The sequence below is a fragment of the Aptenodytes patagonicus genome, chromosome 6 (genome assembly GCF_965638725.1).
Source record: "Aptenodytes patagonicus chromosome 6, bAptPat1.pri.cur, whole genome shotgun sequence".
NCBI classification, from domain to species: Eukaryota; Metazoa; Chordata; class Aves; order Sphenisciformes; family Spheniscidae; genus Aptenodytes; species Aptenodytes patagonicus.
In genome coordinates this window covers 56,307,586-56,329,041 of record NC_134954.1, presented here as the reverse complement: position 1 = coordinate 56,329,041, position 21,456 = coordinate 56,307,586, and the positions used below count along the sequence as shown (strand labels likewise).

At 37.8% G+C, this 21,456-nt stretch overlaps 1 protein-coding gene across 6 annotated transcripts in view; it reads right to left on the bottom strand.

The window, feature by feature from the left end:
- The window catches only part of KCNH7 (potassium voltage-gated channel subfamily H member 7), a 249,108-nt gene that overhangs the window by 71,573 nt on the left and 156,079 nt on the right, over positions 1–21,456 (bottom strand). For 3 of the 6 annotated variants that reach the window (XM_076342748.1, XM_076342749.1, XM_076342751.1), the window contains 4 exons: positions 13,881–14,309; positions 9,601–9,621; positions 9,067–9,090; positions 5,582–5,796 (listed from right to left, as the gene is read on the bottom strand). In XM_076342748.1, the coding sequence (XP_076198863.1) occupies positions 5,582–5,796; positions 9,067–9,090; positions 9,601–9,621; positions 13,881–14,309 (689 nt within the window). The remainder of the gene's footprint in view (positions 1–5,581; positions 5,797–9,066; positions 9,091–9,600; positions 9,622–13,880; positions 14,310–21,456) is intronic. The other 3 variants (XM_076342750.1, XM_076342753.1, XM_076342752.1) reach the window with 2 other exon arrangements.

Below are 21,456 nucleotides of genomic sequence, written 5' to 3'. Positions count from 1 at the left end.
GACATTGTCTACCTGGATTTCTCCAAGGCTTTCAATACAGTTTCCCACAGCCTCCTCCTAGAGAAACTGATGTGTTATGATCTAGACGAGTGGTCTGTGCGATGGGTGGGGAACTGGCTGACAGGCCGCACCCAGAGGGTGGTGGTAAATAGCTCCTTTTCAAACTGGCAACCTGTCACAAGTGGGGTCGCCTAGGAATTGATATTGTGCCCAACATTGTTTAATATCTTCATAAGTGATCTGGATGATGGGATTAAGTGTACCCTGATGAATTTTGCTGATGATACCAAACTGAGTGGGGAAGTGGACACCGGAAGGGAGAGCCACCCTGCAGGAAGACCCGGATAGGCTGGAAGAGTGGGCTAACTAGAACCTTATGAAGTTCAACAAAGACAAATGTAAGGTCTTGCACCTGGGAAAACATAATCCAGGAGTGCAGCACAGGCGGGGATCTACCTGGCTGGGGAGCAGCTCTGTGGAAAGAGACCTGGAGATCCTGATGGACAACAAGCTCAATATGAGTGAACAGTGTGCTGCTGCGGCAAAGAAAGCCAACAGGATGCTGGGTTGCATCAACAAGGGCATCACCAGCAGATATAAAGAAGTCATTATCCCACTCGACTCAGTGCTTGTCAGGAGTATACACGCCTGGAATAATGTGTTCAGTTTTGGTCCCCACTATACAAAAAAGATGTGAACAGGATGGAGAGGGTCCAGAGAAGGGCCACAAAGATGACCAAAGGACTGGGAAGCCTGCCGTATGAGGAAAGGCTGAGAGAACTGGGTTTGTTCAGCTTTGAGAAAAGAAGGCTTAGGGGAGACCTTATCACCATGTTCCAGTATTTAAAGGGTGGCTACAAAGAAGATGGAGACTCCCTTTTTAAAAGGAGTCACATGGAAAAGATGAGGGGTAATGGGTACAACTTACTCCTGGGGAGATTCCAATTGGACACAAGAGGAAAATTTTTCAGAATGAGAACAATCAGCCGTTGGAATAATCTCCCCAGGGAAGTGGTGGATTCCCCAACACTGGACACTTTTAAGATTTGGCTGGACAGGGTGCTGGGGCATCCTGTCTAGACCGTGCTTTTGCCAAGAAAGGTTGGACCAGATGATCCTTGAGGTCCCTTCCAACCTGGTATTCTATGATTCTGTGATTTGATCAGCCATATAACCCGTTTGGGTATATATATTTCCTACAGGTGGGTGGATGATGAAACTGTTTTGAAAAGTATTATTTCCAAAAAGTTTAAAGATCATAGAGTTTTACCTTCCTGTAAGTCAGTTATTGAGACAAATCATAAACAACAGGTACATATTGGGTCTTTCAACCACATGGTATGTTTCAACTGACTGATGAATTTCAAGGGGATCAGTAATCTCTGAACATTAATGACCAGGGGCCACAAAACAGTTTTTCTTAAACAACACAATAAAGTGATCAGTAATTTATAAGTTTATTAACTGGGCCAGCCATTGTTTGTTGCCAGTGTTAATCTATGGGTATTCAGGAATTCTCTCTTTTCTTTGAAAATAAACATAGGTACTGACTATTCTAATCTTCATGCTGCTCTGAGTCTGTTCACAACAGAGTTCACAGCATTGGAGCCATCCCTCAGTGGGAACTGGATGTGTAAGAAGATTTAAAATAAATCAGTATTTAAACAAAAGATAAAATCACTTACTGTTGCGCCTCTACACGCTGTAATTTTAAGGCCAGAAGTCCCCTTTATGAATTAATCAAAAATGTTAAGGGACAGATGTCAAATACTTGCCCCACTGCTTTCTTTAATAAAAGTCTACTTTTTGTGCCTCTGGGAAGACTTGTCTCTTTCCAACAATCAGTGTTAGGACCCCATCTGAACCTGTCAGTGCAAAAGAATGCAGAAATTGGACTGTCCCCCTGAACAGACTGTCAAAAAAAAGAATAATGAAAAAAAGTAAGTTGAGACTCTTCTAGAAGAGAGTCTAGCTTAGCACCTCTGGAAATCATAATGTGAAACATTAAAAAAACCCAACTGTTAGTAAAGTGGAATTTAATTTTAGTGACAAATATCTGCATTGGGATGTGACAATGCCAATTTTTCAGTAAGGGCTATCCGGCAGCTATTACTGGGCTATTCCTCTCAGTAAAAGTCAATGTTATGCAGAAACAGGCATCCAGAAGATGATATGCTACTCTGCATTACACAAGGAGTTTTGGTCAGCGAAGACCCAGATGAAAGGCCAAGAGATCTGGGTATCTACTTAGTCAGGACCATCACATGTGTGGCACTTCACTGCAAGCTATATCTTAAGGCAATATTCATCTCTACATAATGTCCTGAACACTCCTGTTAAGTAATAAGACAATATTTTAAGGGTCTTTGCAGTAGAATTTATAATCTAACTCTTTTTGAAGAGATTAATTTATTTGTATTACTTAAAAGGTAAGAGGCTGAGGATTTTATTTATTTATTTATTTATTTATTAAATTCTGAAGTGAAATGTCATTTTCTCCACCTGCATTTCAAAGTTCATATTTTTCACTCAAAGTATCAACCACTGTCCCCACAACATCTTCTGTTCTTTCTGAAATTATTTTCTAAACTTTTTTCTTCCATCTGCTCCTAATTTATTCCACTAAAATCTTACTGCTAAAGCATCTCACTCCTCTTTAAATGCATATCACTTCTTCTAAACACAATGGCCATTACTCTTTTACTTATTTTATTCATTATTCTTCCTCTACCTTGTGAAGGTAGCGATGTGCCATCCCCTCCTTTTTCACTGTCTTCACTACCTGAATTACTTCTCCAGCTTTTGGATATGACAAAAGTCATACAGCTGTTATCTCTGGAAAGAACTTGTTCTTGTATCCTGTGATGCTGATACTCGTTTTGATATTACGGATGCATGAGAGAGAATCCAGAGCGCAGTGATCCAACTGTGAGGCTCACTGGTACCTTATTGTGGTGCATACCACAGTCTATGTCTCTACATTTTGAGTTGCACAGTGAGAAGAGCCACAGTAGTGGAAATGTCAGGTTATAGCAGCAGGACCAAATTTCTCAGCAAAGCTGAGGAAAGGAAATGGAGAGAGATACACAATGAGGAGTATAAAGAGACAGATGGATGGATGTTTGGATGGTACAATATGTGACTGGAAGTGGCCTTCCATGTCACCAAGTCCTGCAATCCCTGAAAAGTACATCATGTTATCTATCCCTTTACTACATTTCTCAGGCTCTGTCTAAAGACATTTGGAATTCCTGCCCTAACTTCTTTTATTAGAAGACTATTTCAGGATGTCACTACTCTGATTAAGGGTGACCTTTTAACTTACCATGGCCATTTTATATTCATTTGCTCTTTTAATGACATTGTCCCACACATTAAATAGGTCATATTGCCCTCTGTACATTTTTGATGCTGTTTCACAGATTTACATATCAGAGGCCTGTGCCAGCATGAACATATCTTAATTATCTCATCTGACTTTTCTGCCATATTCTATGCTCAGCACTGTGCTCAAACCTTCCAAACCCACTTTTCCACTATTCTGCAGATACAAAATGGATCTATGGACCTATGACAAGTTTTACAAAGAGATTTAGATTTTAAAGACAGTGCTGACTCTTATAAAACATTTTGAAATCACTGGGGATTAGAAACATAAACAGGACTAAAACTAGCCACTTTCATCTTCTAAATGTCTATTTCTAATCCAAATCATGAATGACTAGCTAACTAGATCTTTGATGATTGAATTGAATAGACCTACATTTATTTATATCTCCTAGGAGTTTCTCCCTGTACCTAATCCTAGAGTTTAGGCTGCAGCAGCAACTAAAAACATTGATAACAATATAATAAGAGAGAAAGGAACAGCTGTGGGGAATTCTTTCCAGTTACGATGAATGGTACATTATCAAAGTTTGCTACACAAATTGTACTCTACACATTGGTTGAGATAGTTCTAGAAAAGGACATAAACCAATGTCAAATTAAATTGGAAGTCTTTTGTGAAGTGTACAGATTTTATAGAGCATTTCAAATTTAATTTTTAATTTAGTTAGTATCAATGTTCCTGGAAGGTTTAGCTGATCCAAGCCATTTCTATGGGACCTTTTCATAATATCTAAGTTGTTTGGAGATTTTTTTAAATTTTTTTTTTCCCCTCCATAACAGTGTCATTAGTACATAGAAACTTGGCACTCTGGCACTAATTAGCCAGCCAGAATTTTGAAAAAAACAGTCAAGCTTGACTTATGCTTACATAACTTACAAAAATTAGTCTTTTTAATGCAACTTGACTTTTTGCCATATTATCTGTGAAAAGATTTCTATGTATAACTACTATGAATAATTTAAAACATATCAAAATGGATCCAGAAGAGATTAAATCTTTCACAACTGACCAGGGAAGAAAGTACAATGGTTGCAGATTCAAGTTAGCTATCAAAGACAAAATATATGAAAGATAAAAATCCAATTACTTTTTAGGCACTAACTGATCTCAAGATAGAACTGATAGAACTTTTATCTCTGTTTCTCTAGGAGGGTGTACAATACATTCCTTTTTATATCCGTCAAAGGGAGTAGGAGCATGGAAAATATTTGGCATAGTACCCATGTAGAGAAGCCGCAGTCTGGTCTATGGAAGGTAGGTCAGCAGTAAGTCAAAAGCTACTCTTGGCAAGATCTTCCTTATGGAATATCTATCTGCATTCTAATACGAAGCACTTCTAACCTCTTTCAGTCTGTCAGTGGATGGACATTTAAGGGCTGACCCTCTGCTTTCTAAGACCATAAAAGTTAGTTGGTATACTGTCATGTCTTAATATTGTTTTTCAGTATGTTGCACCTTGGTAACCTGTCCTTGCCAATCTCCATATGACATTACAACACAAATGTAATAGTGATCCTGAATTTAGCTGAAAAGTTCTGTTGCCTTCAGAGGCCACTGTATCTGTCTTAGAGTGAAGAAATATAGTATCTTGAATTGTTTTCAGTTTTGTTTCAACTGTATGCTTCATTCCCAAGTATGACAGAATATATCATACATCCAGTCCAAAGGTATCTGCTTTTCATTGTGACAGGCTTTGTGATGTACATATATGGAAAAAAATACCCACAGGAAAGAGCATTGTGAAAAGCCAAAGAACTGGAACAGAAATTACAAGATGTAACTATGATACCTATACCAGTGGCACAATCACCTACTATTTGTTATCATGTTGTGCCTTGCACTAATCAGCAATTCATAAAGCTGAGAAAAAGAAAAAAGAATGAAACTAACATTTATGACTGACTGGAATCACTGAAATTAGTGGATTTATTTGGGGCATTTGGTGCATGCTACAGCTTTTTTCCGTTGAAAAATCTAGACCTGAAAAGTTTTGTTTGTTAGCGGTATCATTAATGTTGTAAACTATTGCATGTGCAATTGAATGGGAGGTAAAGTAAGTAACGGCTCAAACCCTTCAAATTGTCTTGGAGATATCCAAATCATTCATAAAAAGAGTAACAATCTATTGAATACACTGATAACTGGCTCCACAAAACTGAAAAGGAACTAAAATAATGGGTATTACCTTACCTGGGTAACCTTCTCTGTTACATTGTGCGTTCGGTCTTTCACCTTAGGTGCAATAATTGCTTTCTCCGAAGAAGGAGGAGATGAAGATTTTTTTTCACTTTTGATATCTGAAAAGTTCAGTGTGAGTTGAGGAATTTTATTGATTGTACTGTATTTGTTGAGATTTGAATCCGATGTGGATCCCAACAGACTTGACTTGATATGATTAAAAGGCCCTGAAAAATCAGAACACATACTTAGTACTTGACAAATGCAGAGAAATAAGTTATCATTAATGTTTAAGTGGGATATGTTAAAAGTGTAGTTAAAACTATTTTTCACTATACTACTTGTTAATAGTAAAAATGATCTGCATTTTAAAAATAACTCTATTGCTAATGAGAATCCAATTTAGTATTGGATATAAAAATGACATTTCCTTTACATATTGCCCCCAATATTTTTTATAAAGTCAATGGATTGCAAAGTACATAATGCATCCATCCTTACTTGTTTTCATGTTACTGGGTATGCTGGTATGCTCCATTATAATTCTGGCTGAATATGAAGACTATATTCTCATTTGTTTATAAAAGCAGAAATAGGACACATGATTATATAAGAGTGTCTGGACTGAGCCTTTGCTCTATTATCACATCTGTACTGTTGTTCATGCTTACATGATAGTTAGTTCAAAAACGCCTTCTGGTAAACTGGAAAATTGAGTAGACCCCTGCTCTACCCCTGTTGACTCATCAAGTAACTCCATACTTAATCAATGGAAATATTAACCTAACATTGTCCTAAAAGCCTTTAATTTTGCAGTATCGCAAACTCACAAAATGTATTTCTTCAATTGTCATTACCAACAAAATATTGAAAACAATAGGGATACCCATATGTAGAATATTAATGGAGTATTGAATATACACTTAAACATCTTATACTACTTTAGTGCATCATGATAGATAAAAAATATGGAGTTCGTATACTTCATGAGATACATATCCATTATAATTATTCTTTTCAATATTGGACAGAGTTCTTTGTACAACAAAAAAGCCATATAACTGATCGGTATACTTATTTTGTACTGTCATCGTAAAGTTGGTCCAGAAGCCAAAAATTTTTATAGTAAGGAAAATTTGGTTTTGAGAATAATACTGGAAAAAAGAATGATAAAGATGTTTAGCCAGCGATAACTAGCTCCAGTTATGGATTTAAGAAAAAATCGAGGTCTTGCAGTCAGTAACAACGTATCTGAAGTGTGGGATCGAAGGGTATTTCTCAGATCCACATGAGAACCTTACTGCATTCTAATTCTATTATGGGCAACAATGTGATGTTTTCTCTCCTACTGTTTTTTTGGGGTTTGTCTTCCTGGGAGGGAAACAAGAACGAGTGCTATGATTCAGGAACAGCCAATGGGACAGGATTAGGCCTATGAGGTAAATTGCAGAGTCAACAGTGAAACAGCTGGATTGTATTTGCAGTGTGAGAACAAGTGAAATTCAAAATAACCAGCTGCCTGGAGATAGCTGTGGGGAAATGCTTCAGTCGGTGCTGAATTCTACTGTTTTATTTTTTTCGGTAAAATTCTTTAAGTGAGGGCTGGTCTTCCCTCACACCTGGCTTAGAATGCTTGCTGAAGAACCAGACTTTTAATTTGCTTTCTTAGCTTCAAAGGATTTATACACATGCTTTCTACCTCCTAAATTCATGCTAATTATATGTTAATCTGGGCTGGAGATAAAAATCTTCTACTACTCCATTTCAAATTGTGCTACTGTGCAGAAAGGAATTCACGATGACAAAGGAGGGCATGATGCTCTAGGCTAACAGTTTAGGTGCTCCCCTGGGAGAGATCAATCCGGTAGTTCTGCTCTCAAGACTTTCTGTATTTTGTCCAATGATCATTTGATGTAAGACAAACAAAAATTTGTGGGTGAATGCTCTAACCACTAAACTACAAAATCAGTCCTTCTTTTTCTCCTTAGACCAATGAACCTAGTATATTCTTTGTGGAACAGCTTCACTGGAAAAAGGAAGAAAGCACTACCTTTCTCCCACAGGGAGTGCTAAAAAGCCTGGTACTGAGAAGACTACCAAGGAATTGGAATATTGTGCTTGAACACTTTTTGGCCCAGGTAGGACCTGAATCTATCTTTCACATCATCTACATGAGTCTATTAAAAAGTGGTCTTCAAAATAAATCAGGGCTCACAATCCCCTCACAAATCAGTGAAGTGGCTAATCTGGCTGGCATGTGCTACGTATGTATGGTCAGACTTCAGTTCTTCAGCTCTACTTCCCTACATAGTCATAGCAATTAGTAGTTTTTGAATATTGAGTAGGCTTAGACATGAGCAGGGTATCAAGTTGGGGCCATTTGTCAGATGAACAAGGTTCTTGATACCTAAGGAACTCAAAGGTAAGAGGAAACTAAGGGAGCTCAGGCAAATCCATGAGTAGATAGTAGGTAAGATTTTTTTTTTTACAGTAACTTTATAGATGCTTAAATTGCATTGAAGTTTTGCTTTCTGGGATGTAAATCCTTTATTACTTCTATTCCAAAGGGAATTACTCTCTCCTTCGCTACCTAAGACTCATGCCCTAGCGTGTGATATTAGACTTAAGTTAATTGCACGTGAGAAGAAAACCTTGCTTTTTTTATCCACCTTCTTTTGCTTTAAAAAGTAGTAAAAGGTATACATGTAACTCATAGACAATGGTAATTAACTGGAAGACGTTAGTACCTTAAGTGAGCTGATACTTGACAGCTAGTGGACCTTTGCTATAGTCTCATAGCAGGAAGCAGAAAAAGAGGGCCGTAACAAATCACAATCACAATTGACACTACTTGGCACCCTGATTGACAGTTTCAGCAGAGCAGCCAAGAAATGAATAAGCAGGGAGAATGGCATACTTCTGCCTACCCTACAAAGGAGATTCTTTAAGGTTAAGTTTGAGCTCCCCATTTTTATGGTAGGATTCCATTGTCCTTGCTTACACAATGCACTGAGAAATGATTTCACTCTCCTGAGCTGTCAATCCATCATCTTTCACCAGCAGTAAATACATTTATACAAGTTGTTTTACAGTACAGAGACTGCATTTTTTTCCCCAAGATTTTGCCAACATACACATGAAGCAAATGCAATGATTTCATAGTAAGAGTCGCTTTACAGAATCTAGGTCATGCACTGCATGCAGTTTAGAGAGAAGACTTTATCAGGTACACACACTTTTTGCATCATGCATGAGGTCACAAACCAGTTTTCAGACATAGCTACAAATATTGCAATTAAACTGAACACTTTAGTAATTGTTTTCTAGAAATTGAGGAAGTCACTTAAGAATTATGTTCAAATTGCTTCTAAAAGATGTAGCTCAGTGCTGGTGAATAGAAACAATTTTGTAACTGCACTAAATATTATTTAGACATGAAATTGGCAATGAAGTTCATGCATACACATTTTAATACTACAGGAAGCTTGAAACCATACCCCCTGCCATCCAGGAACGTGAAACTAGTTTTAAGGAGACAAAAGAGGAATAAGTGAAGATACTTCCAAAAGGCTCCTGATTACCAATTATTTTATTTTTGAGATCGTTAACTGAAAACTAAGCAACTTATAACAATAGATTGTTTGTTAGTGGCCCTGCCCGATTATACAACCTTTCACAGGTAAAACTCCTGGTAGCTTCAACAGAAGTTTTGTCTGCTTAAGGAGAACAGCACTGAGTTAAATAACTTGTTCTATTTCCCTCTCTTCCTTTTTTGAATTAACAGATAATTAAGTTAAATGGTTGTTTAACTATGCCTTCACTTTTTCCAGGGATTGGTAGTTAGTGCTTTGAGACAATAGTTAAGGGAATAACTATGTGTTTAACAAATATAATTTAAGTAATGCACCTGGCCCTAGAGAGATCAACATGAGAATGTTGCATTTGAACATTTCATACAGCAGGCAAAGTAACATGCCAAAAAGTGTGGCTGTTTGAAACACTAGAAAGTACAGTCTAGATGTATACTTTACCTTTGACATTGCGACCATTGTCTGGTTTTCAGCATAATAAAAGTGAAGAAAAAGAGAGAAAAAAGACAACTAAAATCTACATCAGAAAAAGCAGAAAATATTGCTTCAAAATATGTATGTGGTTTGAATTGAAATATTTTTGCACATCCTTGATTATATTACGTAGACTTTTAGTCAAGATGAAGTCACTTTGACAATTGAGAGATAATCTGTAAAACTGTGTGAGTAGATCAGCAGGTAGTAGGACTGGCTGTAGCTAACTTGCCTTAACAGTAACGTGACAAAATTGTTTCTCCACAAGTCCAGCACTGGGTTGGAGGTCAAAAGTGCTAATCCATGAAGTGGTAATTAGTCACACATAATTAAGTGAGGCTGAGGCACCCACAGCTGTGGGCAGTGGCACAGGCTGGCTGGCTGCGGGAGGTGTGGGGCTGCGCAGACGGCCCTGCACAGACCCCCGGGCCCTGCGCCTGCCCAGGACTCACAGGAGGAAAAGTTTTTACCATGGCAGCAAGCTGAGCAGCGCCTTTCTGAGTAAATACTGGAGAAACACTGAGGAGAAAGATATACCTTAAGCCTTTCTTCAGCTCTTAGGAGCCTTTCTGCAAGGTTAACAGTGGCAAAGCTCTCTGTCCTCACAGGCACACCCAGCCCTGAATCCTCTCATGAGAGCAAACCTCTTTAGGGAGAATATTATTATTGTTGTTGTTGTTGTTATTATTGTTATTTATGATTTTAAAGAAGCCACACAGGTGGATAGGTAGATGCCACCCCTATTCATGGGTGTACAACGTGACCAACAGGCCACCCTCCCTTCGCGTTGTGCCCCTGCCCGGCTGTGGCAGCTCGGGGGGGTGTGAGGGTGGGCGAGGGCCCTGGGGGCTGGCAGGGAGCGAAGGGCCAGGCGCAGGATGCAGCCCTGCCCCTGTGTGCTGCCGGCCACTGTGACCAGCTTACCAGCTTTCAAAGGTGCGTTGGGCTCAAGCTGATATTCACCTGCAGTTGTGCCGTGCTGACAGGCCGCCTCTGAGGGCTGAGGTGGCTGTGTCCCCATCTGCCCCAGCGGCAGCCGTGTCCCTGCAGAGGGCCTGCTTCAGCCCCACTCTGGAGAAAGGCCATGGCCTTCTCCTGTGAGGGGAATTGGAGGTGACGTTAGACCTTGTCTGTGGCAGCATGTCACACCTGCTGCCTCTCTGGCTTTTCATCAGCTTCCTGAGGACGGGGAAGCATGGGACATCGAGCTGGGCCTTTTGGACCATGGGTGTGGGAGAGTGTTTAGTTCCTCTCAGCCTGACGCCTTTCTGTGCCAGGTGTCTGTAGCAGTAATGCAGATTTTGTAGGCTGAGTGAGGCTCAAAAGCCTGCTGTTTTTTTCAGAAGGCTGCGGGGATGTTACTGAGGTCACTTTCTGAAGACAATAAAATTCCCGAAGCATCCCTGTGAACCTGAACGTGCCTGCAAAATCTGGATTGCTGGCATTTCAGGTGAGAAGGCATTGGCTGGAGTTTGGGCGGTGGGTGGAAGACACAGTTCCTGCCCTGCTGCTTTTGCTGTCAAATAGGCAAATTTAGAATGGAATTCAATTGAGTACGCTCAAATGAATTTAAAATCCTAAATTGTCATTTTTACTGTAATACCTTTCAGCATATAATGGCCACAGCTATGATAATTTTAAAGTGATAGGCAAGTAGGCTACAGAAATTAATTTAACACATGAAATAATTTATATTCTCAATTGCCTTATCTTCCAAAAAAATAAATTTGACTGTGGGTGAATTACTGCAGTTAGTATTGAGCTAAATAATGCTATTCTCTTCTGTCAGAATTCTGTTATGCCAATTCAATTAATATTATCTGAACTGGAAGAGGTGGAAAAAAAATAAGTCTGAATCCTGAACTGCATTTTCAGACAGAGTAGTAGTTTTCAGTAGATTCAGGAAAATTCAGAATTATTAGGATCGATAAACAAAATAAAAATGGAATGGGAAATATATTAAACCTTATGCTTCCTTGGGTAATACATTTTGCAACATCAAGGGCCCCATAACTTAGCCCGTTGGGACTGTAGTTTACTTTTACTTATTTTAGTTTACTTTTACTTATTTTACTTTACTTTTACTTATGGCTTTACATTCTCCAATACAGTATACAGCTTCTGCTCAGAATCTGCGAGTCCAGAGAAGATGATTTAGGCTGAATCCTGGTTGCCTAACTTGCATGGATAATTTTATAGCAACAATAGGGTTTTACAGCTCACTGTTGAGTAAGGCAAGCAGGACTTGCTGGCTAAATTTAAACATCTTTTCAGCATAAGGTGCCAAATTCTAATATGCTTGGAAGCAGATGGCATCAAGGATGGTTACTAATTCTAATGCAATTCTGAGAGCCATCCTCTGTTCTGCTGTACTTTTTTAGAATGCATATGTATGACCCAAACTTAGGGCCAGATTCTCTACTATTTTGCAGCTTATGCAGAGTGAAATCAGAGTGGCAGTGTTTTATCTGTTTACACTGTAAATGATCACATCACGTGAGAGGCTATAGGAATTCAAATGGATTATTGACTCCTCATAGTAGAATTTATTTTCCTTAGTATTTAACATTTGAAAAATATTATTCAGAGAAGTGGAGCTAGAAATTTTTGCTCCTCCACGCAGCAAGTATTAAATTATGTAGCTATTTCTTCATGAGCTTTGTACCACCATAACCAGAGATTCAAACTGATTTTTACATATTTTCATTGTATAACTATATGAAGAATGGTCAATTGGGGAGTGCTTTAATGAGAATAACTTCTGAAAATAGAAATTGACAAAACAGATATCTTTAAATGTGTTTTATTTGAAACGTTAGTTTAAATATCTGGGGAAGTTGAAACGAAGATGAAACTTATGCAATGGCCCAAAAGACATGCCAAGGTTCAGCCTTGGAGATTTTTGCCTCTACATCCTGATCTTGAAATCTTGGCTTGAATGTGAACATGAAATATAGCAAAATGGTATGGTTTAGGATGGATTTATTTGAATTTTCAGGTTCATTTGAGCTGAAAAAATCAGAGTCCAAAAGCAACAGAAATGAGAAATGAAGTATTTAACCATTATATTTAATACAGGAAGAGTAACTGGAAGGAATAATTAGTTCTGCTAGTCTAGGAGTTAATCTGGGTGGCAGAGGAGCATTCAGACTTATATTTTAGGAGATGTACAGAAGCAAAGAGCCCTTGATGTGGACCTTCCAGAAGGCAGGAGAACTTAAAGGAATTTTACACTTGCAGACAATGAATAGGAGAAAAACAAGCAATCACTGAAAATGAAAATCCATTTTCTTGCTAATTTATGAATCTGTGCACAGTCTTCCATGACATATGTTTTTGAAATCTTAAAATATTCCACATACATTCCTTGTCATCTGGCTTGAATAAAAAGTAGGCAATTCAAGTCATTAGACCATCAGTAGCTGCAAAAGTATTATATATGTGGCACTTTTCTGCAAAAGCCAGTTTCAAAGGTGCCTCTCCATTCACAGGGCTTTCAAACCTCTGTTTGCTAAGCTGTTTGCCAAGTTTCTCAAACTCCCTGTCTCCAACAAGAACTCATGGACCACACTCCATGACTTTGCGTAATTAGGAGAGACAGTAGAAAAAGAAGACAGAGAAAACATCTTTGTAAATTTTGCTGGTTGCAAGAATATACTAACACAAAGAGAAAATTGCTTACATGAATTTAACACTACGCATTTTACCATTTCACTAAGCATTACACAAAGCATTTCAATGGAGTTGCTGAGGATATTTTCCCCACTGCAAGGGAAAAAGCATGTATCAGTGTTGGATAAGTGAATATACAATGTACACGTTACAGATTTAAGAAAAATAAATTGATCAGTCTCTGAAGTAGGATTTCATACAGTCAAAGACCATTTAATATATGTGAGTATGGGACAGAACTGTGTGTGCAATTTTAACTTGATCATCTGATTTTTTTCCCCCCAAATACCAATATTAGGTTTAGGAACGTTGGGCCCGATTTTGCTATATCTCTCTACAGAAGGCAGATGGTACTCTAAGAGCAACCCCATGATTTCATTGGTCTGCTTAGACATGAAAAGCAGTATTTAGTGTAATTAAGCCTGCCATATTTGGGCCCTTAATTTTTTTTTTAGTGTGCCTTTGAATGTATACAGCTGATTATATTTAGTTTTGCCTACTGATAATTACTATGAAAAATGGCAATAATTCCTTTCTTAGTACATCAGAGAATACTGATTGACTTTCTACCATACCTTCGCTTGCGTGACGGTCCCTAAAAATGTTCTTGGGATGGACGTTAAAGCCTTCTATGTCATGTACTGAAGACGCTCTCCGTATACTACAAATGCTTTCCTTTGATCTGGAATGGGTTAGTGGATTGCTTGTCTGTATCATGTCAGGGTAAAGTCTGTCCCATTGCTGTTTAGGTGATGAATGGTCAAGAGGTCCTGATATATTAACCAAAGGCGAACATTTACTGGGTTGAATCAGTGCTTTTGTATCATCCACTTCTGAAGGACTACAGCTTTCTTTTGTAGGTGATTTAAAGTGCTTCATAGCCACTGAGTCATCGCTGTGCTTAGATGAATCGACTATCACTGCATCAGGGTCTTCCTGTGGTAAGGACTGCTTTCTGTACGTTAAAAGTCTCAATCCAGGCAACCGGAACCCAAGAAGTCTGCCTGCATGTAAATACATACGAAAGAAGAAAATATTACATATTAGTTTCTTGTCATTAAAATCTGCTTTTTTCACACACAGAGTGCATAATAATAACTATAAATAGTTGACCTATTCCTAATAAATTACAATGCTTAGCAATGGAATGTGCAAATATGGAAATATTATATAGCTATGTTTGTTATAGTCATGGTGTTAAAGGATTTCATACTTCAGTCAGACCTAAGTTATTGAGCTCAGAATAGGGATAGCAGCATTGATTCTACAGTCTGTTTTAAAAGAGATAAGGTTATCTGTTCTGATGGTCCTTTCTAAATTAAAAATCTATGCATCTATAAAAATGTCGAACTACTTTGCTTAGTAGCTGTTATCCTGAAATAGGGATTTGTGGATTCTATTATTAGTGGAACCCCATGTGCTTAATAGTGTACTGATGATTTATTGATTTATTGGCTACAAATTAAACAGGAAGATACCGGTGCTAATCCTTCAAGAAAGAAAAATAAGTTATCAGTTTTGCCACAATCCTTTCCAATACTTACTTACATTTTAAGAGTAAATGAAACACTTATTTTGAATGAATTTAAAATGAAAAGTAAAGGAACACGCAGGAAGAAAAAACAGCGACACAGCTCTCAAGCCTTGGTTGCACCTATACAATGCAATTATCTTTTGTACGTTTCCATGGGTGTGGTCTTAGTTGGGCTTGGTATATTGAATGGCAGGGTAGGCTGTTCTGAGTGTATGGAAAACTAACAACTTTGTGTAGTGGTAAGAAATATCAGTAGCTGAGAGGAAGTGTAAAATATGGTGCAAATAAAGAAAATCTAGCGGAAGAACTGTAAAATCTACAGACTGTCCCTGTAAAAAAAACAAACCCAGATAGCAAATATTTTAAGGTATTGTGTAATACAGCTCACAGATGGAGGCACAGGGACTTCTGATGTACAGAAAACATAGTAAACAGTTTCGAAAAAGAAATGCTAAAAAAAAATTAACAAAATAAAATAAATGAAATAATTGAAATGATCAGATGTCATTGCATAAATGGCCTGACTTATCTGATAGCTTCTTGTCACTCATCACTTTGCTACATGAGTGTTTTCCACAGTGAATCAATAGCAAAATGATTTCTCAGAGGACATCTCAAAATGTCTTGTTATTCCCTCTTACTGGGATAAGAAATTCTGTTTGGGATAAGATTTCATTTTTTTTCAGTCAGTTTTAATCGCTGGCGTTTGTAGCTAGCTAACATTCATTAATATTTAGCACTGAAATTTATCATCCCATACCAAAATGTTTTGAAATAGTCTTTCATTGATGCCTATGCCCAACAGTAATTGTAGAGCAATTGATGGCACAGCTTAATCATTTAATGTTTTAAAATGAATTTCCTATATATTTAGTATTGAATGTATTTTGAATTCTAAACGAACGAAAGTGAGAGTGCCCTGCTCTTCTTAAAGGAAAACCTGTGTAAGAGCTAAAGGTGCTATACTAAATGACACCACAGGTTCATCTAGCACACTGTTGGACATCTGATATTTGCCAGTAGTGGATACATGGAGAAGGAGTTTAAGAACCACTACATCATGTTATTTCTCTCAGTAAATTTACTCAGTTTCTGGCTATCTGCAGTTCAGAAACTTTCTGAGACAGAGATTGTGTTCAAAACACAAACGGAATGCTTGGTGTACCTTTCTTCCATGAATTTGTCTCAGTGCTTTTGAAACACAGTTGTACTTTGATCTGCAAAGCATCCTATAGGAAACAGTTCCGTAATTTTAGCATACCTTTGTGAAAAAGTACTTCCCCTTGCTTGCTATAAACCTGTTGCCTTGGGGAGGGTGCTAGATCTTATGATATGAAAAATAGCTAATAATTGCTCCCTTTTTATAGTCTCAATAATGTTTATAGCTTTTCATATATCTGTTGCATTCCTCTTTGTATACCTCTTTTCCAAGCTGAAGAATGCTAGTGTAACGCAGGTATTGTGTACCTCTGATCATCCTTCTCACTCTTCTCAGTTCTTTTTCATTTCTAATGTAATCATTTTTGACAGTGGCCTGAGCTACTCCCAGACCCAGGGATCAATGCAGTGACATAATGGCTTTTTGTTTTGATCTTAGTTCCTTTCGTTATAATTCCTAATATTTGATTGCCTTTTTGAGTTATCTTCCTAGCCTGTGCTAATTTCAGATATTTTCACAACAGCTGAGAGATTTCTTTCTTGATTGGTAACAGATAGCCTCTATTATTATGTCTGTAAAAAGTTGACTTTGCTGTTTTATCACTCGGCCACTCAGTATCATAAGATATGTCTGTAAATCTCATATCATATTCTGAATAATTTTGTGACATCTGCAAACATTCTCATCTTGCTGTTGCACCTTTTTTATCCAAGTAATTGAAAATGTATTAAATAATAAAGAACCTGTGAGATCCTTCTGATAACATCTCAGTATTTAGAAATCTGACCATTATTTCCACCCTTTTTGCCCTACTTTAAAATATCAATCCATGTAACAATCTTCCTTTTTCTTCCTTGACAATTTCTGAAAAAGCTTGTTGAATTCCAAATATTTAGCATTGAATCTATTACTCTAATGCATATATGCACACAACAGTACAGTAGACAGAAATGTCTATTGCATAAAACCAGAGTCATGCATGTTTTAAACAGCAGCTAGAGGTGCCAATTTTCAGTCTGCACAGTGATAATTCAGCAGAGTGCATGTTGGGAACATGCATATTTCTTCTAACTTACTAAGTATACTTGAACAAATTGCTTACAGTTGAAATTAGTGAAGTACATAAAAAATACTCTTTTTAAATACATGTGGAATTGAGTTGTAAAGCAGTTTATAAATCAATTTTGAAAGCTTATTGCATCAAAAGTGAAACAAATACTATAATTCCTTTTTTATCAATTACATTGAACTTCTTAAAAATACCATTCGTAAGGTTTTCTGGCATTAGAGACTGTTAAAGGCTTTTTGCTGGCACTCTATTTTAGTCATATTCATGGTGGTGCAGATGGTCTTTTCTGCTTCACCAAGTTAATATGACCATGTTATACTGCATTACTGATTTAGCTGTCTAACTGCAGTTCAGCTGGAAATAATACTCAGTGAGAATTTTGCTTCTTGCTAAGACTCTTGGGCATGAAATAGAAAACTTAAATGGGTAGCTTTTTGCTATTCTTCTATAAACTGTAATAAATGGTCTCAATGTTAAAATCCCTATTTCCTGCTTTTTAATTTGAATATTCTTTAGAGGAGGAGTATTGTTATTCTTCTTCAGTGTATAGATAATGAGCTATATGATGTGTTGGACACTCAGCTCTCTCCTGCAGTACTGCAGCTAAAGCAATCAGGAGGCCCATTCAGAATTCGTCTAGTTTACATTACACTTCCTTGCTCAGCTCAGTAATAATACAATTTGTCATAAAGCAAAATTCATGGCCCCAGGCCCGCTGTCCCAGTGTAGACTAGAAGGGTCAGTGGAAGCCTTCCTGGCATGCTGTTTATGGGGTAAAATCTTTTGTTTGAAAGTGGACAACCCCTGCTTTGTGTAGGTACGGTGTCAGAGTAGATTTATCTTGGCTTACAATACTGAAACATTTTTAAGATGCAACTAGCTATTTACTATAAATATACAGATAATGTTACATTAAAATCCTTATGTTTTATTGAAGTTGAAGACTAGATTGCCAAGTTCTTAATGCTGAGTCAGAGATTTGTACAATCTTGGCTTGCTAAGAGCAATTGAGGAAAGCAGTTGAGTCTGAGTCACAATTCCAGGCTTACATTCCACCTCCTCCTTTCAAACCTTGCTTCACTGAATAAGTAATTTGCAAATGAGTTAATCTGGTTGCATTTATTCTCTGTGCCATCTCAGCTAACCCTTAGAGTTTCTAAATAGTAGAACTCAGTCCAAAAATATACTGCACATAAGAAAGGACACTTCTAAAGTGTTCGCAGATGTAGTTATCTCCGAAGTCCCAAACTCAAATTGACTTTTCTTGCCTTCTGAAAGCCTTTTTTAATTCTCTCTCATAGTTTGGGAGGTCAAAGGAGAAGATATTTAGAATTCATGGAAATAAAATGTTTTCGTTAGTAGTTTTGTGAAAAAAGTGTAGGAAAAAAGCTTATCTTGATAAGAAAAATTAATAGCTGTGCTTTTCCATAAGTATTGAAATGGGAAATGTTAACATTAATGGAAAATTGCAATTCTTAAACACTAAATACTGTCATACAGAATTTTGTGGCAGGGAAAAAAAAAAAAAGAATGAAAATTGGTTCCAAAAAGACCTTATTAACAGTTATGATCACGGTTGCAAATTTCCTGTCCTATCAATACAAATTTCATTTTGAAAACGGGGTATTCCAGCAAAAACATATCTGAATAAGGATTTCTTTAGTAACGCAATACACTTGCGTGGCAAGTAATTCCCCTATCTGTTCTGTGCAACGAAGGGAAATGATATTTTGTCTGAATATTGCCTTGCTACAGTGAAGGTACTCCTCAAACTTCTAGTGATGAAAATGTATACTTACATACTAGACACAGTGGCAAAGTCAGAGAAACACCTACGACTGAGAGCGCTTTACTTTCACCACAATTTCTTTAGTGGTTTTAGGATTACTGGTAGATGCTATGTGCTATCCCAAAGTCTGTTTAGCCCATGTCTATGCACATGGGATTCCTGGTTTTCTATCGTGAGCACTGCAGAAGAGTAGCCCTAAGAGATAGCAGCTGGGAGGTAATGATGGCTCCTCAAAGAATTGCTCAGTCAGTTTTTGCAGCATCTCTGGTAGCATTGTTACTTTCATGCTGATACAGAGAAGTAGTTATCCAGAAACCAGTATCTGAAGCTGCTTTCAGATAAGTCAACCAAAGGGAAAAGAAGTGGTAGCTGGTCTCAGGCTCCCTAGCTGGGAGCTAGATTTAGTCTATTAGACTCTCAAACTTCTCTAGATTTAGACTTTCCAAAATCAAATCAAAGGAGCTCAAATGCACAAAAAGTTTGCACAAGATAGATTAAGTGAGGTGTTGAAACTGTCCCAACTGTTTCCTGGTATGACATACCACCTGTCCTAGGCTGAGAGCTAAACCAAACTCTGAGCCGCCCATCTTCTGGTACAACCTGTTAACTGTGGTAAAGTGTTGAAGAAAATCAAGTCTTGCATAGTTTTATTATAGTGGATGACTGGTGTGGCTGTAATATGAAACGTTACTTTTTCAGTATATAAGATTAAAGAATACAACATACATATCCACAAAGATCAACCTATTCTAAACAGAGAGATTTCCTTGACAAGGGCAGGTAAGGTAGGTCAATTATGACAGACTGCTCCAGAGCATGGGTTAATTCAACAATACTGTTCTGAAACTTCCCCAAACAATGAGCAAAATTACTTCCACAAAAGGAGCACAAGTCAGCTCTTTGCTGAAAGTTTTTCTGATAATTGAATGCCTACTGTCAAGGAATTTTCAGGATCTAGGTTATCAGAAATACAGACACAGGCAGTTATTGAATTGTTGCTCAAAGGCTTGGAAATACCATCTAACAACTCATTCAACAGACTGAAGGAAACAATTGCTTTTGAGAAATGGAATCCCTAAACATTGTCAGTCTAAAATAGCAACAATTACTTGAATGTGCTCTATGCAAACACTGAGGCATGTGATGCTGCCTTATTTTCGGTCTGGGCTCAGCAGGCCTTAGGACAGAGAATTATAGCAAGAGCCATTTATGTTTTTTTTCGGTTCTTTTCCCCCAAATGTAGAGAAGCATATGTAAGTGGATCATTTTCTTGCTCTGCTTATTAAATAATCTTCATTTCTTTTCAGGCAGGAAAAGGAAGGCATATCCAATTATTGACTTTAGAAGCTTAAATTTATAATTCTCAGATACTGCATACACACATATCTTTTTATCTTCTGGTACGGTCTACTTTAATTTTGGCACTTCAGTTCATCTTCTTTTAGTTTTCTCTACAATTTAAGGTTGCACTTGAGTTCTATCAGTATTAGTAACAGCAATCTTCTTTATGTTCCCTTGTAAGTGAGAAAGTTGTTTTATCTCTATGCTGGTGATGGCACATTTTTGTCTTCAGGCCATACTTCTCCTAAAAAGTACTATTGAGAATGGCTGAGAGAATAATATGGTTCCAGATCCTCCCATCTACACATAGGCCTCTGAGGTAGCATGCCAAAACATGAAAAGAAGGGAATGGAGTCTCTGGCTACATGTAGGACTATGCTGTGTGTGGTTGACCAGTGAATTTAGTCTGAACAATGTTCCCAGGGTCTCCCTCAAAAGACAGAATGGTTATATCCTTGGATGTTGTCCTGGTTTCGGCTGGGATAGAGTTAATTTTCTTCCTAGTAGCTGGTACAGTGCTGTGTTTTGGGTTTAGCATGAGAATAATGTGATAACACACTGATGTTTTAGTTGTTGCTAAGCAGTGTTTATACTAAGTCAAGGACTTTTCAGCTTCCCATACTCTGCCAGCGAGGAGGTGCCCAAGAAGCTGGGAGGGGGCACAGCCAGGACAGCTGACCCAAACTGCCCAAAGGGATATTCCATACCATATGACATCATGCTCAGTATATAAACTGGGAGGAGTTGGCCGGGGGGCAGTGACCGCTGCTCGTGGACTGGCTGGGCGTTGGTTGGCGGGTGGTGAGCAGTTGCATCACTTGTTTTTTTTTCTTTCCCTGGGTTTTTGTTTCTCTCTCTCTCTCTCTGTTGTTGTTTTACTTTCCATTACAATTTATTATTGTTGTTGTTGTTGTTGTTGTTATTGTATTTCAAGTATTAAACAGTTCTTATCTCAACCCATGAGTTTTCTTACCTTTGCTCTTCCAATTCTCTCCCCCATCCCACTGGGGGTTGGGGGGGAGGGTGGGCGAGTGGCTGTGTGGTGCTTAGTTGCCAACTGGGGTTAAACCATGACAGATATTAATATGAACCTGTACATTTACCTGTCTGGTTTTCTTCCCATTTGTTAATAGAGATGCCATTTTATTAGATCTTATTCATTATGTTAAGATTATAGGAGTTACAGTGTTTTTGTGAAAAAGTCATAAGATAAAAGAGTTTTTAGTCCTCTCAGGAAGAGATTTTAGTTCTTGCATTTT